We start from the raw sequence: 19,347 nt of genomic DNA, 5'->3' as shown, positions 1-19,347 counted from the left end.
GCACAGGCTAAGAACCCGAGGGGGCACAGTTTCAAATTGAGGAAAGATAGTTGTCGAAAAGAGGGGCAGAAATTTGTCTTTAGCCAGCAGGTAGTTGATTGGTGGAACAAGGTTCTATCTTTTGTTGTAGAAGCTAATAGCTTAAATAAATTTAAGGCTGAGCTGGACAGGCATTTGGAATGAATGGAGGGGTGAAATGGGTGGGTTTTTTTTTTTTTTTTTTGGCTGATGCTGCATAAGGGTGCTTTCTTGCATCGCATGCCTCTACTAATGCTCCATTATGTCAGGGTGTTGACACTTCCAGCTGTTTGTGTAAGGGTGATCATTGTGATAAACTAAACACCATAGTGTATGCTGAAGTTGTCCATACAGCAGGATCCTAAGGCCTAACTAATTATAAGTGAATTCATAATTATTATAGATGCAGCTAACCTGTATTCATTAGCATTAGTAGAGGCATATGATGCAAGAAAGCAAGCTTATGCAGCATCGCCCAGGGAGAAAAAAAAAAAAAAAAAAACCACTCCAATTTCACCCATCCCTTCATTCGAAATACCTGTCCAGCTGAGCCTTAAATTTATTTAGGCTATCAACTTCCACAAAACAAGGGATGGAAGTCTGTTCCACCAACCAACTACCCGCTGGCTAAAGACAAATTTCCGGACATCTATCCTACATCTGTCTTTCCTCATTTTGAATTTATGCCCTCTCAGGTGATTATTCTGAGCAAGAGGCAGAATCCCATCAGCATTGAGTATGCTCAAACCATTCAAGGCTTTATACACCTCTATCAGATCACCTCGCCGGTGCCTAGTCTCCAGACACTGTAATTTGCAAAACTTAAGCCTTTCTTCGTTAGAGCACCCCTTTGTTCCATTCACTAATCTTGTTGCCCTTCTCTGTACTCGTTCCAGCATCTCTACATCCTTCTTGAAATGAGGCCTCCAGACCTGTATACAGTACTCAAGGTGTGGCCTGACCATTGCCTTATACAAGGGAATAATCACCTCCTTATCCCTGCTAGAAAAATTCCTATATATCATTGATAAGACACCACGAGCTACTCTTGCAGCCCGTCTGCACTGCTCAGAGAACTTCATATGTGCTTGCACAATCACCCCCAGGTCCTTTTTATTCTTTACAACTGTCAGTGTAGTACCACAGAGTTGATACGTTGCTCTGGGGTTGCTGTTTCCCATATGTAGTACTTTACATTTGTCAATGTTAAAATTCATTTGCCACCTCTCAGTCCATCTGCTTAACCTTTCCAGATCCTGTTGCAGCAGCATAGCATCAGTAGTGTCCTTAACAACCCGGCCAACTTTTGTATCGTCTGCAAACTTGGATATTAAGCTTGATATACCATCATCAATATTATTTATAAATACAGAAAACAATAATGGACCCAACACTGAACCCTGAGGGACTCCACTAATAACATTAGTCCACAATGAGCAGTGTCCGTTGATTACTACTCTCTGTCTTCTCCCCCTCAACCACCCCTTTATCCATAACACCCTTCAAAATAATTGCCTTGGGCTTACACACACACTATTCCATAGAAACATTTCTGGAAGTCATCTTCTGTAATCCCTTTTAACACTTCAGTTGTTTTTTTTCTGAATTTCTTAAATGGACTGAAATGGGTTCCCTTTTCAGTTTAGGGAAGAGAAAAAAAATCACACAGGGCTAGTTCTGGCAAGTAGGATGCATGTGTGCATCTTCCCCATAAACTTGACATAACTCATAAACATTCACTTGGTGCTTTCATTTGTTTTGTTAAAAATATGAAGTTGATTTGTTGTTTGATTCTTTTGTCTGCCATTTTTCCAGCAAAGTGCAAAAACCAAAGCAAATGAGTGCGTTGGAATGCAACTTGGCAGGCAATTAGAGAATGGTTCAAGGTCGACTGATATGCCTTTGTTTCATGTAGCACTTGGCGTGTAGTGGCTGCATGTGCAGTCTCATTATTTAATAGCCACAACTTGTATTTAGCCTATATTCTGGTTTCCTGACATGCAACAGCAGGGCCACCTGTTGGATCTGCAAATTCCCGGCTAGCATGCATTTCAGTTGTTCTATCACAGTGATAAGGTTTTAGCCCATAATTTATCTCATTTGGTCTGCTTAGTCTCATATGGAACCATACTGAAGATTCACTATCTTATTCAGTTCTTCAGATGTGATTGTTTTGAATGTTAAGTAATTTGCTACACAGAAAAATATCTGTGCCATACATTTTCCTAAAAAAATGACACCTTATTTTGTTATTCTGATGAATGGAATACCCTGTTGTTCAGATCAGAAATTACTTTCATAAGTTTAGTGCTATGAACAGAGTATCTCCACTATTACACTGGCTGGTTACAGTTAACAATTTGTGTCTGCTTGCCTACATTAACTGGGTTTGGTTTTCTTCTGTCTCATGCTTTTACACCTCTAGGACCTTTACTCCCAAACCCCATTTTTTTTATAGCTTAATTGCTTACCTGTGTTATTTGCAACAACCAAGCAGACTATGCACTTCAGTGTATATCGTGTCGTGGCCATTTTTGTGGACCAATGTACTCCTTACACAGACTTGAAAAAAATTTGAAGAAAATTAAATTAAAAAAAATTGAGAAATCCACTTCTAACTACTGTAAAGTAACACCCAAATGAGTTCTATCTCTACAACAAAAACACAAAAAAAAAAAAAAAAAAACAGATACTGTAGCACATAAACCTCAATGGACTTGACCAGGCAATAAGGATATGTTACAATTTCAGTAACAAATAATTCAGCTCCAAGAATCAGAAACAGGAACAAAAATACTTGAAACTGAAAAGTTATGAAGACACTTCAGCTGATGCTTTTAATTCTGTTTTTAACAAAACAAATTACAGAGGGAAGTTTAGACTGGACTGTAGGAAGTATTCTTTCAGCCAGTGAGTGAATTTCTGGAATAAGTTATCTCCATGGTTGGCTCAGACTGGCAGCATTGAAATTCAGAGATCAGCCAGACAGATGCCTACATGAGGAAGGAAGTCAAACAGGTAATTTATTTTATTTTATTTTTTTAAATAAATTTTTTGGCTGTTACAGCAAATGCCTAGGGCTTCCTTGCACCATAATGCTAATACTAATACTTTAGTTCTGGCATCTGCATGATTTAAATCAGGATTCGTTGGATGAAATCCTTTTCCCTCTCTATTTTCATTCTAATGCTTCTTGGCCCATTGCCATTAACTGCACATTACCATAACAGTAATGGTATGCATCCACAATATGACAGGATGCAACAGGAATCTTTGCCAATTTTTCCTGGACTGGATATGACCAAATGCCCGTACTCACCAGATGTGACCCCAGGGGCTCACATCTGAGTATGTGCTTGGCACACCCAGGGTCCTCAGCTTGGTCATCATTCTTCTTTTTCTTAGTAATTCCCTTCTATTTCTGACTCTTCTCCTCTCTGTCTGTCTGTCTGTCTGTCTGTCTGTCTGTCTGTCTGTCTGTCTCTCTCTTTCTCTCAGGGTAACTCAGAATTTTTTTTTTGCTTGTGCAGCATAAGCCTCAGGCTTTCTTGCACCATATGACTAATAATAACTAGGGGGCTCTGCTTTCTAACATGCTTTTCTATGTAATATGTAGAGGTATGGCGGAGCAAGTCAAATCTTTTCTACATAAAAGACACACCTGTCTTTTATGCACTGATCGATATCTAATATATAAAAGAAAATAAAGTGTAAGAAAAAACTATAAAAAGTAAAATTGTGTGAATGTTGAGTGAATGAAAGTTATTATTAATTGCATGTTCAATCTTAGCCTCTTCACCAGACAGACTGATGGCTATGCAGGCCCTCAGGGGCCTCTCATGACAAACTGACACCATGCTATAGCTTTTCCTAGCTGGCATGGTGTGGGATGCTGACACTAGCCATTAGGGTAACCCCCCAGACCAGTGTGGGGCAGAGATGCAAAAAGCAGGCTCCACCATAGGAATCTCTTTCCCTGTTCTTTTATTCCTGCCACCTGGGGTGGTTGTCTCCTTCTCCTTTAACACGTTGCCATACTGCAAGTGTCAGACCTTGCATTTTGCTGCATTAAAACATAGCCAGTCATCCTCAAAGTCTGTCTAATCATTCTACTGCTTGACACTGATCATTACCTGCTCTACCAACCCCCCCCCTTGTTTTTTTAGCAAAGAAACGACAATACTGACATTACAATATTTATTTTAGAATTACTAATCAAATAATTTGCTAAATATTTTTTTGCCCCTGGGGAATTTTTTTTTGAAACTAGCTTGGTAGTCAACGTGTTAAAGGTAGAAGGAGGTGGTTAGCTGTTGGGTAAAATGTATGTGCTAAAATAACCACTGGTGATCCGGCAAACTCACTAATCCGGCACCCCACAGGTCCCCCTTACAGTCCCCCCCTTTTAAATCAGGCAAGTGCCTCAACACTTCCCCTCCATTCTCTACCCCCCCCCCCCCCCCGGCTCTTCTTGGATGCCTAGGCTACCCCAGGGTACACCCCGCCAGAGCTTTCTTCTCCCCTAATGTGTCCTGGTCCGCCTTCCCGTAGCGGTGATGGAAACTGGGGTTGTTATTGGCTCTCTACCCCCCCCCCCCCCCCAGGCTAAGTGGCCAGAGGAACAACACAACTTGCACTAATACTTGACAAAACACACACACCCTGGCCTTATGCAGAGTATTGTATTCTACACATAGTAAAAACATGGTGACCTCTGGTGCCACCAGACAAAAAAACCGTGGTCACGGTGATCAATATCTAAACAGGAAATTACCTATGTAATTGTTTACCTGCGTTCACATAAGAAAATGCCTTTTGCTTCGGGTTCCCATAATGCATGAGGAATATTGTTGAATCCAAAAGAGTAGGGCTAAAATATTTACAAACTATACAAATATTTAAAATATTTACAAATGACTAAACTATTTTACACATAGCAAAATAGGTTAGTCATTTAGTCAATAATTAATTTCATTTATAGTGATGTAATTGCCTCGCTCTCTTCTCCCATTCGCTTGAATATCGCTAGGAGGAAAACTTTTTTAATGTATAGAGAGATAATATTAGGACAACTGTTTTCATAACTTGCAGATGTACTGATATATTATTTAGGTCAGTATTGACCATCTGTATGTCTATAAAATCATAAATCAACACAAACCATTGTATGTCTACACAATCATGACCAACCTGCATGACTGTATAGACAGTGTATTTTCACCCAAGTTTCCACCACTTATTTCCTTCCAAGTTTCATGAAATTTTCTTGGTTATTTTCTTAAATGAGAAATTTCCTTGCATACTCTTAATACTGATGCACATGGATATACTGCAATGGTCATCACTACAGTAGAACTCGAACTAGACCTCTAAAACCCTACTAGCATTTCGTGTACAAAATTAAGTAATGTTGCTTAGTATAGGCATATATTTCATGTTTATGACTTAAATAAATACTGCTATTATGTGCTGCTTAAATAAATACTACAGTTACTAGTCTAATATTCCGTGTCAGACTAGTACACAGTTCTAATACTGTATTAGACTAGTAACAGTAAAACCATAAGATACTTTATTTCATTGAGGGAGTACTGTTTCTAATATACTCTCCTCTCCACCACTCAGTTTGTTTCTGCACATCCAGCACATTGCCCATTCATTCCTCCAACTAGAGCATGGCAACAAACATTTCATACATGATATGTATGAAAAAAGAATAATTACAGATTTCTATTGGTCAGATGTTAATGAAATTTAGAAAAACCTCAACAAATCTTTCTGAAAGATCTAAAATATAAAATGTCATGAAATTTTATTAACTAGGAGTTCAGTTATTACATGCAGGTGGATGGACAGACAAAGAAATAATAATTGCCAATTTTCTACAGGTCCAATTTTAACCCATCAATAGTGGATGACAATTTAGCATTAGTAGAGGCATATGATGCAAGAAAGCAAGCTTATGCAGCATCAGGCAAAAAAAAACCACTCCAATTTTACCCCTCCGTTCGTTCGAAATACTTGTCCAGCTGAGCCTTAAATTTATTTAGGCTATCAACTTCCACAAGGGACGGAAGTCTGTTCCACCAACAAACTACCCACTGGCTAAAGGCAAATTTTTTTTCCGCACATCTATCCTACATCTGTCTTTCCTCAATTTGAATTTATGCCCTCTCCGGTGATTATTCTGAGCAAGAATCTCATCAGCATTGAGCATGCTCAAACCATTCAAGGCTTTATACACCTCTATTAGATCACCTCGCTGGTGCCTAGTCTCCATACACTGTAATATGCAAAACTTAAGCCTTTCTTCGTAAGAGCAACCCTTTGTTCCATTCACTAATCTTGTTGCCCTTCTCTGTACTCGTTCCAGCAGCTCTACATCCTTCTTGAAATGAGGCCTCCAGACCTGTATAGAGTACTGTTCCACTGTAACAATGTGCGGCACTAAAATCACCTTATCCCTGCTAGAAAAATTCCTGTATATCATTGACAAGACGCCATGAGCTACTCTTGCAGCCCATCTGCACTGCTCGAAGAACTTCATATCTCCCTGCACAATTACCCCCAGGTCCTTTTCATTCTCTACCACTGTCAGTGTAGTACCACAGAGTTGATACGTTGCTCTGGGGTTACTGTTTTCCATATGTAGTACTTTACAATGTTATTTGCCACCTTCAAATGAACTAATGAGACTTGTAACAGAGAAGAAAAATGCATGGGATGCATATAAATTATCAAGCGACTTAGAAGACTATGGCAGATATAAGTTAATCTGTAATCAGGTCACAAAGGAGGTTCGGCAGGTGAAGGCAGATTACGAGAAATCCTTGGCAAAAGATGCTAAGAAAAACAGCAAGGATTTCTTTACTTATATAAACTCTAAAAGGAAGGGGATGAATCTGATTGGTCCACTTGACATCGATGGTTCGACTGTTGATGATCCTGCTCAGATAGCAAACAAACTGAATGAGTATTTTGCATCTACATTCACACGTGAGGAATTATTAAGGTTTGAAAATGGCAGAAGGTTATCAAATTGTAGCAGGATACTTAATGATTTTGTAATAACTGAGAGCAAATGGAAGAGAAATTGTTGAAGTTAAACGTAAGAAAAGCACCTGGGGTGGATGGGATCTATCCAGTTATATTAAAGGAGGCGGCAAAGCAACTAAGCAAACCCTTAGCCATAATTATGAGAGCATTCTTGAGGAGGTCCCCACGGACGGGAGATGTGCAAATGTATCTAAGGACCTTTTAAGGGCACAAAAGGTGATATAGTTGTACACATTGGCACTAATAATATTAAGAGTAGGAGACCGGCAGAATTACTTAACAAGTACAGGTCACTGTTGAACAAAAGCCGAGAATTAGGGTTGAATTTGAAAGTGTCTGCAATTCTGCCCAGACACGATAGGAGGGAGTATATGACGAGAGCCTTGTCGATCAATTCGGCCCTGGAAAGATTGTGCAAGGCTCAAGGGGTAGAATTTTTTTCAGCCTGGACTGTACTTGTTAACAGGAGAGATTGCTTCTACAGGGATGGGATACACTTAAATAGAAAGGGTGCAAGAATATTTGCTGATGCTATCGAGGCAGTGTTAGGTGGGTCGGAAAACTGCTAGCTTGGGGGGAGACAAAGACCAATAGATTGACAGTAGCCACTGGCAGAGGTGAAAGAGATTCTTGCATTGCTTCTATTAGAATGAGCAGAAGCCTGAAAAACAAGATACATGGTATTTCAGAGACTGCTGGGAGCCATTGCGGTACAAGTAAACACATGGGTTGTGTTAGAGTAGCTAAGAATAGAAACAGGTGCAGGTATACTTGCGTGTACACCAATGCTAGGAGTTTAGTAAATAAATTTGATGAATTTGAGGTATTGCTCAAAACATTGAAGGCAGATATTGTTGGGATATCAGAGACGTGGTGTCACACAGATATAAGGGATGCAGAACTGCAATTTGGGGAGTACAACGTCTACAGAAAGGATAGACAGGATAGGAAGGGGGGAGGGGTTATGCTATTAGTTAAGAAACACATAAAAACCAAGGGAGTGAAGCCAGTCGACATCGCTGGACAGTGCAGTGTGGAGTCAGTTTGGTGTGACATAAACATTGGGAGATCAAAATTGAGAGTAGGAGTGTGCTATAGGCCTAATGACTCTGATGAGTATAATAAGGAACTATACAGGGAAATAGAGTGGGCCAGTAAATCAGAGTGTCTTATAATGGGAGATTTTAATTTCCCAGATACTGACTGGAATTTGGGGGCTGGTTACTCACACACTAGCAGGGCTTCTGTGGATTTATTGGATGATTGTTTTCTATATCAGCATGTTCGGGAGGCAACTAGAGGGAGTAATACTCTTGATTTGATTATCAGCAGTGATTCTTCATGCATTAAGAATCTGCAGATAAATGAACCACTAGGTGGCAGTGATCACAGTGTGCTGAAGTGGTATTTACTCAAAGAGGTAACTACCATTAGGGGTAAAGGGAAGGGTTATTGCTTCCGTAAAGGCGACTACGATGGACTGAGACAGTATTTAAATTCTATACAGTGGGACCAACTGATGATGTTACCAACAGCAAATTCAAAATGGGAAGCATTCAAAGAACTTATCTTGGCAGCTACTAGGCTTTACATACCAACTAAGAAATATTGTTCAAGGTTTAGGCCAAAATGGATGTCAGATGAACTAATCAGGCATATGGCAGAGAAGAAAAATGCATGGGATACATACAAATTAACACATGACACAGAAGCCTATGATAGATACAAGTTGATATGCAACCAAGTTACAAAGGAGGTTAGGCAGGCAAAGGCAGATTACGAGAAATCCTTGGCAAGGGATGCAAAGAAAAACAGCAAAGAGTTCTTTACTTATGTAAACTCTAGAAGGAAGGGGATGAATCAGATTGGTCCACTTGATATTGATGGGTCAAGTGTTGATGATCCTGCTCAGGTAGCTAACAAACTAAATGAATATTTTGCATCGACATTCAAACATGAGGAGTTATTCAGCGAGGGGAATGCCAGAGGTGTATTCAACTCTAGCAGTAAGCTACAGAATCTTGAAATAACTGGGAGTAAAGTGGAGGAGAAACTGTTGAAGATAAACACAAGAAAGGCACCCGGGGTGGATGGGATCTATCCAGTTATATTAAAGGAGGCAGCAAAGGAAGTAAGCAAACCCTTAGCCATAATTATGAGAGCTTCCTTGGACTCAGGGGAGGTACCCATAGACTGGAAATGTGCAAATGTGACCCCAATTCACAAAGGAGGATCAAAGGCTGACACAAGTAATTATAGACCTGTGAGCTTAACTTCTGTTCCAGGAAAATTAATGGAGGCACTGGTTAAAAAAGCACTGGAGGATCATTTAGACAAGACTTCAGTTATAGCTCGGACACAGCATGGTTTTGTTAAGGGGAAGTCTTGCCTGACCAACTTAATTGGATACTATGATGCAGTCACAAAAGAACTGGATGCAGGGAATAACTTTGATATTATATACTTGGATCTTAGAAAGGCTTTTGATACTGTTGCACATGGAAGACTGCTACACAAATTGGAGCAGTGTGACATTGGAGGCAAATTGCTGCTATGGATAAAGGGGTGGTTGAGGGGGAGAAGACAGAGAGTGGTAATCAATGGACACTGCTCATCGTGGACTGATGTTATTAGTGGAGTCCCTCAGGGCTCAGTGTTGGGTCCATTATTGTTTTCTGTATTTATAAATGATATTGATGATGGTATATCGGGCTTATTGTCCAAGTTTGCCGACGATACAAAGGTTGGCAGGGTTGTCAAGGACACTACTGACACTATGCTGCTGCAACAGGATCTGGAAAGGTTGAGCAGATGGGCTGAGAGGTGGCAAATGAAGTTTAACATTGACAAATGTAAAGTACTACACATGGAAAACAGCAACCCCAGAGCAACGTATCAACTCTGTGGTACTACACTGACAGTGGTAGAGAATGAAAGGGACTTGGGGGTGGTTGTGCAGGCAGATATGAAGTTCTCTGAGCAGTGCAGACGGGCTGCAAGAGTAGCTCATGGAGTATTGTCAATGATATACAGGACTTTTTCCAGCAGGGATAAGGAGGTGATTATTCCATTGTATAAGGCGATGGTCAGGCCACACCTACAGTACTGTATACATTTGTGGAGGCCTCATTTCAAGAAGGATGTAGAGCTGCTGGAACGAGTACAGAGAAGGGCAACAAGATTAGTGAATGGAACAAAGGGGTGCTCTTACGAAGAAAGGCTTAAGTTTTGCAAATTACAGTGTCTGGAGACTAGGCACCAGCGAGGTGATCTGATAGAGGTGTATAAAGCCTTGAATGGTTTAAGCATGCTCAATGCTGATGGGATTTTTCCTCTAGCTCAGAAAAATCACCTGAGAGGGAATAAATTCAAATTGAGGAAAGACAGATGTAGGATAGACGTGCGGAAATTTGCCTTTAGCCAGCGGGTGGTTGGTTGGTGGAACAGACTTCCATGCCTTGTGGTGGAGGTTGACAGCCTAAATAAGTTTAAGGCTCAGCTGGACAGGTATTTTGAACGAACAGAGGGGTGAAGTGGAAGTGGGTTTTTTTTTTTTGGCTGATGCTGCATAAGCTTGCTTTCTTGCATCAAATGCCTCTACTAATGCTAATGCTAATGCTATCCCCAATTCACAAAGGGGGATCGAAGGGTGACACGACTAATTACAGACCAGTTAGTTTAACTTCTGTTCCAGGTAAAATAATGGAGTCGCTGGTTAAAGATGCATTGCAGGATCATCTAGACAGGACTGCAGCAATAATTCAGACACAGCATGGGTTTGTTAAGGGAAAGTCTTGGCTGACAAATTTGATAGGATATTATGATGCGGTTACAAAGGAACTGGATGCAAAAAATAATTTTGATATCATATCTTTGGATTTCAGGAAAGCTTTTCACACTATTGTGCATGGAAGACTACTGTACAAATTGGAGCAGAATGGTATTAAGTTGCTACAATGGATAAAAGGATGGTTAAGTGCGAGAAGACAGAGGGTGGTAATCAATGGGTGCTGCTCTTCTTGGACTAATGTTATTAGTGGAGTCCCACAGGGTTCGGTGTTAGGTCCACTGTTGTTTTGTATATTTATCAATGATATTGATGAAGGTATATCAGGCTTAATGTCGAAGTTTGCAGATGATACAAAGGTTGGCAGGGTTGCTAATGACAGTAATGGCAATGTGCTACTGCAACAGGATCTAGATAATTTGGGCAGATGGGCTAAGAAGTGGCAACTGAAGTTGAACCTTGACAAATGCAAAGTACTGCATATGGGAAGAAGTAACCCCAGAGAAACATACCAACTGTGTGGTACTACACTTAAGGTGGTAGTAAATGAAAAAGACCTGGGAGTAATTGTGCAGGCAGATATGAAGTTTTCTGAGCAATGCAGACAGGCTGCCAGGGCAGGTCATGGGGTTTTGTCAATGATATATAGGAATTTTGATATCAGGGAAAAGGAGATGATTATCCCTCTGTATAAGGCAATGGTCAGGCCACGCCTTGAGTACTGCGTACAGGTCTGGAGGCCTCATTTTAGAAAGGATGTAGATTTACTTGAGCGTATACAGAGAAGGGCAACAAGATTGGTGAGGAGAATGAAGGAATCCTCTTATCAAGAGAGGCTTAAGTTCTGCAAATTGCAGTGGCTGGAGACTAGGCACCTGTGAGGTGATCTGATTGAGGTGTATAAGGCCTTGAATGGGTTGAGCATGCTGAATTCTGATGGGATCCTTCCACTTGTTCAGATTACGAACCTAAGAGGGCATAAATTCAAATTACGAAAGGACAGATGTAGAATAGATATGCGGAAATTTGCGTTTAGCCAGCGGGTGGTTAATTGCTGGAACAAACTTCCATCTGTCGTTGTGGAAGTTGATAGGTTGAATAAATTTAAGGAGGAACTGGACAGGCATTTGGAGGGAATGGTGTGATTTTTTTTTTTTTTTTTTTTTGGCTGATGCTGCATAAGCTCATACATTTGCTTTCTTGCATCATATGCCACTACTACTACCTCTCAGCCCATCTGCTCAACCTTTCCAGATCCTGTTGCAGCAGCATAGCATCGGTAGTGTCCTTAACAACCCTGCCAACCTTTGTATAGTCTGCAAACTTGGACATTAAGCTTGATATACCATCATCAATATCATTTATAAATACAAAAAACAATAATGGACCCAATACTAAACGCTGAGGGGCTCCACTAATAACATTAGTCCACAATGAGCAGTGTCCATTGATTACCACTCTGTCTTCTCCCCCTCAACCATCCCTTTATCCATAGCATCAATTTGCCTCCAATGCCACACTGCTCCAATTTGTGCTCCAAATGTATTTAAACCATGTGCAACAGTATCAAAAGCCTTTCTAAGATCCAAATATATAATATCAAAGCTATTCCCTGCATCCAGTTCTTTTGTGACTGCATCATAGTATCCAATCAAATTGGTCAGGTAAGACTTTCCCTTAACAAAACCATGCTGTGTCCGAGCTATAACGGAAGTCTTGTCTAGATGATCCTGTAGTGCTTCTTTAACCAGTGCCTCCATTAATTTTCCTGGAACAGAAGTTAAACTCCCAGGTCTATAATTACTTGTGTCAGCCTTTGATCCTCCTTTGTGAATTGGGGTCCATTTGCACAGCTCCAGTCTATGGGTACCTCCCCTGAGTCCAAAGAAGCTCTCATAATTATGGCTAAGGGTTTGCTTACTAACTTTGCTGCCTCCTTTAATATAACTGGATAGATCCCATCCACCCTGGGTGCCTTTTTTATGTTTATTCTCAACAATTTCTCCTCCACTTTCCTCTCAGTTATTACAAAATCATCTAGCTCACTGCCAGAGTTTACTTCACCTCTGGCATTCCCCTTCCTGAATAACTCCTCATGTGTGAATGTAGATGCAAAATACTCGTTTAGTTTGTTAGCCACCTGAGCAGGATCCTCAACTGTTGAACCATCAATATCCAGTGGACTAATCTGATTCATCCCTTTCCTTCTAGAGTTTACATAGGTAAAGAATCTTTTCTGTTTTTCTTTGCATCCATTGCCAAGTATTTCTCATAATCTGCCTTTGCCTGCCTAATCTCCTTTGACCTGTTACAGACCAGCTTATATCTATCATAGGCTTCCATGTCACCCATTAATTTATATGTATCCCATGCATTTTTCTTCTCTGCCATATGTCTCATTAGTTCATCTGACATCCATTTAGGCCTAAACCTTGAACAATATTTCTTAGTTGGTATGTAAAGTCTAGCAGCTTCCAAGATAAGTTCTTTGAATGCTTCCCATTTTGAATTTGCTGTTGGTAAAATCATCAGTTGGTCCCACTGTATAGAATTTAAATACTGTCTCAGACCATCTTAGTCGCCTTTACGAAAGCAAAAACCCTTCCCTTTTCCCCTGATGGTAGTTACCTCTTTGAGTAAATCCCACTTAAGCACACTGTGATCACTGCCACCTAGTGGTTCCTTTATCTGCAGATTCTTAATGCATGGAGAATCACTACTGATAATCAGGTAGCCAGGTGGGAAGGAGCAGCAGTGCATAGCACACGCTTCTTGATTAGACTGGGGTTCGAGCCCGTCACCACCAAATACGGAGGATGCGGAAAGGTGAGGGAATGACTGCACCGGAGCAATATGGCCTTAGTTGCTAATGCTCCTAAAAACCAAATAACAACAACTGATAATCAGATCAAGAGTATTACTCCCTCTAGTTGCCTCCCGAACATGCTGATGTAGAAAACAATCATCCAATAAATCCACAAAAGCCTTGCTAGTGACCAACCTACAAATTCCAGTCAATATCTGCGAAATTAAAATCCCCCATTACAAGACTCTCTGATTTACTGGCCCACTCTATTTCCCTGAACAGTTTCTTATTATACTCATCAGAGTCATTAGGCCTATAGCACACTCTTACTCTCAATTTTGATCTCCCAATGATTATGTCACACCAAACTGACTCGACACTGCACTGTCCAGCGATGTCGACTGGCTTCACTTCCTTGGATTTTATGTGTTTCTTAACTAATAGCATAACCCCTCCTCCCTTCCTATCCTTTCTGTACACATTGTTCTCCCCAAATTCCAGTTCTGCATTCCTTATATCTGTGTTACACCACGTCTCTGATATCCCAACAATATCTGCCTTTGATGTTTTTTAGCAATACCTCAAATTCATCAAATTTATTTATCAAACTCCTAGCATTGGTGTACACACAAGTATACATGCACCTGTTCCTATTCTTAGTTACCCTAACACAACCCATGTGTTTACTTGTACCGCAATGACTTCCAGCAGTCTCTGAAATATCCTGCATCTTGTTTTCCAGGCTTCTGTTCATTCCAATAGAAGCAGTGCAAGAATCACTTTCACCTCTGCCAGTGGCTACTGTTAATCTATTAGTCCTTGTATCCCCCCCCCACAGTCTAGCATTTTTCCAACCCACCTAACACTGCCTCGATAGCATTAGCAAATATTCTTGCACCCTTTCTATTTAAGTGTATCCCATCCCTGTAGAAGCAGTCTCTCCTGTTAACAAGTACAGACCAGGCTGAAAAAAATTCTACTCCTTGAGCCTTGCACAAACTCTACAGGGCCGAATTGATTGACAAGGCTCTCATCATATACTCCCTCCTAATACGTGTCTGGCAGAATTGCAGACACTTTCAAATTCAACCCTAATTCAAGGCTTTTTTTCAACAGAAATAATCATCACTAGAATTTTAAAGTGGTGCCAATAAATGGTAATTGCAATTGCATCTATCAGTACCTTCCTACTTTTAGCTAATTTCTTGTTTTTGTGTGAATCAATGTCAGCTGGTGGATAGTTTTCTGAGTAATTTGCACACAAAATGGTCTGGAGCACAATAATCTTCCACATGACTAATCACATTACAATTCTATTCTCCATTTCACACTGCTGCATTCTGGTTCACTGTTGATTCCCACAGTTATTTTATTCTGTCCTTGTTATGGCTTCAGTTTTAATTTAGGGATTATTGTGCAGTGTCCTGATTTGCTCTTATTTTATTTGTGTAAATAGATTTTGTCATCTTGTGTTCTAAAAGAATTAGAGTAGGTGATTTTAGTGCCACACATTGTTACAGTGGATAAATAAGTATATATATATATATAGTAAATATTTAAGTAATAAAATATTTCTCAAAAGATTTCTTCAAAATGTACAGTACACATATAATGGAAACCAATATCTGTACCCTGTGTAGCACATAAAATACTAAAAAATATTCTATTAGCATTGAACATCAGATTATTCCATAATGAAACATTCTAAAAATAATCTACTGATTGATAGAATAATCACCATCGATGCTCAATACAAATTTTCCGTCGCTGTTGAATGTCAGATGATCATTTTATAGCCACCTTTTTCTTCGAGAAACCTAAAACGAGTTTGTAATGTCTCTGAACAATAAGAGCACCTATTATGAAATTACAAAAGGACAAAAAATCCACAAGTTTAAAAATGAATTTTAAGCTGGGAGACAATAGTCATCCGCCCAACTAAAAGTGGCATGAAAGATTATGTGACTACTGAGCAGTTAATGAAATTTGGGATAGCTCTACAAATCTTTAAAAACACTCCAATGAAAATTCATTCACTTGGAGTTATTACTTTAGGACAAAAAATAAATAAATAAATAAGAACTAACTGCCAGATTTCTGTTGGTCTGATTTCAGTGAAATTTTGAATGGCCTTGACAAATGTTTTTCAAAGGCCCAAATGCAAAATTTCATGAAAATACATCCACTGGAAGTTGAGTTATTTGCAGACACATATTATGGTGAAGACAACAGGCACTTTATGCATATATGCTAGCATGACTAAAAAAATAATAATAATAAATTCATTGTGAAGCATGAATAACACTATGTGAATTGTTTATAAAGTGAATTTTGTTGTGTACAGAGGATTACTGTTTATAGTTAGTAAGCTAAAACTCCTACAAAATACAACTTTTTAACAATTGGTTGTTTCTAAATTCTGGTTGAATCTGTCATTGGGCCTAATGAAGAAAGAATGAAAGCCGAAACAATGTGAGGAACAGGGGAGAAAAACTATCATAATTTTCTAAGTATGTATATGGGAGAAATTTAGACAAAATTCAACAATAAAATTCACTTTACACATTTCACGAGGTTTAATTAATGCCACTGTTACTCGATATTAATTTTTCATAAACAACCATATCCTTATTAAAATGTTTAAAAACAAAAAAAAAAAAAAAACAAAACAAAGAGGTACCTTTTCACTCCAGACACTATTTATAGTTTTAACAACTTCTTCATTAAGTGCAAACTTTTTCACTAGCAATATATTAAAATTTTCTGCAGTCATATTGGTTTTCACTGAGAGCCTAATGGGGGGGAAAAAATTTATGCTAGCATTTATTCACAATTCACATAGAAAGATGAATTTAAAAAAAAATAAGACTTGGATCAATAAGTTTCCATATCATAGAAACTTACCAACGAAACATGGAAACTTACCATGCTAATACTTTTATTAACACAAAAAACACCTTTCCTTCTGGGACTTTGTTTCCAGCTCTAAATAGCTACTAATTTGCCAACACTTGCAACTGATGGTTGCAAGTTTCTTACTATGTGCAATTGGGTTTTAACTGAAACAGAAAGACACAGAAGAAAATCTTTTATGAGATTGTTAAAATCTTTAATATATTTACCTACAGATTCAAACAAAAATGCTAATTTTTTTTTCTCAGAACAGAGAGTCTTTTCTTTCCAGTCCAACACTGCTAAACACTAGCCAGCAGATTCTTGCTATTGATCCACTGACACTGTCCAAAGTGATACAGCATTATGATGCTGATATGTATCATACAATACTGATATGTATTTGGGAATGTATCAGCATTGGCGTCTTATGCCAATGTTAACGAATTTGCCAAATTATACATTTTACAGTGAAAGTGTAAAGCTACATTAAGTTACAGCTCAACAACTTAAAAGGTGATTTTCACTCAGTCAGCGTGAAATAAATATAGACTGGAGGGGGGGGATAACACCGCTGGTAGTGTATTACAAACTTATTTAGCCCTCCAACCATTATATCTATGAAAAATAGACACAGGTAAATGAGAATGTTTTATTTTTCTGTATAATTTGTTGTAAATTTCTTCAATCAACTATGAAATTTGGACTTGCTGTTTGTTTGCTGAAACAGACTGGAAAGACAGGTAGTAATTGAAGTTTAAGCGTAATGTTTTCTTTTGCTATATAAAAACATAGCTATTGTTGTAATATGTTAATCCATACTCTCTATGTCTTTACATAATAGACAGCGCATAGCAATGAGCAGAGTGTCAGTTGCTGGCTGTAACATTAAGAGTGAAATTCATGCATATATTGTAGTAGAGTTGGAAAGATAGTTAAAATAAATATATACATACACATTCAAGTTGTGTATCAAGTTGCTCTACCCCACAGAATCACAACAATAAAAGTATTTTTATTTTTCAATATAGTCTCCTGCAACAATAATACACTTTTCCCAATGTCCAAGGCTTTAATTTCTGCCAAAAAATATATATATATTCTTGTGGTTGGCTCAATAATAGCAGAATTATCTGCAAATTTCCTACCCCAAAGGCATTTCTTTAATTTTGAGATGAGAACAGATAAAAGTCACTGAGGGCTAAACCTGATGAATGGGGGGGGGGGGTTGGATGAGGTTCTGATTCAAATGATGCATGTGAAATTGTATCCAATGCAAGGTGGGATTTGTGTGTGGAGGTATTATCCTGATGAAGAACACATGAAAGCTATCCTCATCTTTTTTTTGGTGGCATCACAAAAAAAGTATTACTATGAATATCCTCTACTTTGTATGTGCATCAGAGACATGAACATCCATGAAAAGACAGAATAGTAACACTGAAAAATTTTATTTTTCAGTGTTACTATTCTGCTGTCAGTGGATGACATGGGATAAAAGTTTTAAACGGTAAAGGCGCCATTAGTTTTATTTAATAATAGTAGTAGTAATGGCAAACGGTGCAAGATAGCAAGCTTATATACCATCAGCCAAAAAAACCTACACATTTCACCCATTCGTACCCTACAAAAATCTGTCTAGTTCTTTGAATTCATTCAACCCATTGACTTCCACAGCAACAGATGAAAGCCTGTTCCAACAATCAACCACCTGCTGGCTAAAGGCAAACTTCAGCAAATCTATCCTGCAACCATCCTTCCTCAACTTGAATTTATGCCCCCTCACATGTAGAGTTTCAGTAAGTAGAAGAATGCGGTTAACATTCAGCTTACTCATTTCATTGAAGGCTTTAAACACCTTGATCAGATCTCTCCACAGGTGCCTGATGTCAAGATGCTGCAGTTCACAGAACTGAAGCCTTTCTAGGTAACAGCACCCTTTTGTTCTTGTCACCAATCTGGTTGTCCTTCTCTACACTCATTCCAGTAGATCTAAATCCTTCCTAAAGTAAGGCCTGCAGACCTGTATATGATACTCAATGTGAGGCCTAACCATGGGCTTATACAAAGAGATAAACACCTACTTATCTGCTAGCAAAGTTTCTGTATATCATTGACAAAACCATATGAGATGTCCTGGCAGCATGTCTGCACTGCTCAGAGAATTTCATGTTTGACTGCACAATTACCCCAGGTTTTTTTTTTTTCTCCACTACCCTGAGTGTAGTACCACACAGTCGATAAGTTACTCTGGGATTAATGCTACCATATGCAGTACTATGCATTTGTCAACATTATACTTCAACTTCTAATTCTCAGCCCATCAATCCAATTTTTCTAGATCTTGTTGCAATAGCTCAAGGTGACTGTCGTTAACCACCCTGCCAACCTTTGTAATCATTTACAAACTTTTGGCATTCCTTATCCTAAAGAATACCACATTTGGAATGCAGATGCAAAATACCTACACAATTTGTCCACAGCAGGGTCATCAACAATTAACCCATAGACATCAAGTGGCACAATTCAATCCCTTCCTTCTGTTAATTTAAGCATAGAAGTCTTGGCTGTTTTTTTTTTTGCATTTCTTGCGAGATAATTCTCATAATCTATCTTAGTTTGCCTAACCTCCTTTGTGACATGATTACTCATGGTCGTTACAGTATAGCGTAACGTATATTCGGAACTTATTAGTGCAAGGTATAACATAAAACTAGATAACGTAATACGTATCATTGCATTTAGGAATCTATTGGATTAGTGTAGTATTGACAATGAATTAATGAAA

The 19,347-nt window shown here is 38.9% G+C and overlaps 1 protein-coding gene across 3 annotated transcripts in view; it reads right to left on the bottom strand.

Annotated features, from left to right (window-relative positions):
* LOC150085521 (COMM domain-containing protein 6-like) overlaps window positions 1–19,347 on the bottom strand; it is a 128,728-nt gene that overhangs the window by 32,098 nt on the left and 77,283 nt on the right. For all 3 annotated transcript variants that reach the window (XM_090374095.1, XM_090374093.1, XM_090374094.1), the window contains exon 5: window positions 16,348–16,459. In XM_090374095.1, the coding sequence (XP_090230221.1) occupies window positions 16,348–16,459 (112 nt within the window). The remainder of the gene's footprint in view (window positions 1–16,347; window positions 16,460–19,347) is intronic.

This window comes from Mastigoproctus giganteus, chromosome 5 (genome assembly GCF_048544385.1).
Source record: "Mastigoproctus giganteus isolate SK-2022 chromosome 5, ASM4854438v1, whole genome shotgun sequence".
Taxonomy (NCBI): domain Eukaryota; kingdom Metazoa; phylum Arthropoda; class Arachnida; order Uropygi; family Thelyphonidae; genus Mastigoproctus; species Mastigoproctus giganteus.
The sequence above is the reverse complement of the archived record's forward strand: the minus strand, read 5'-3'. Positions and strand labels throughout refer to the sequence as shown.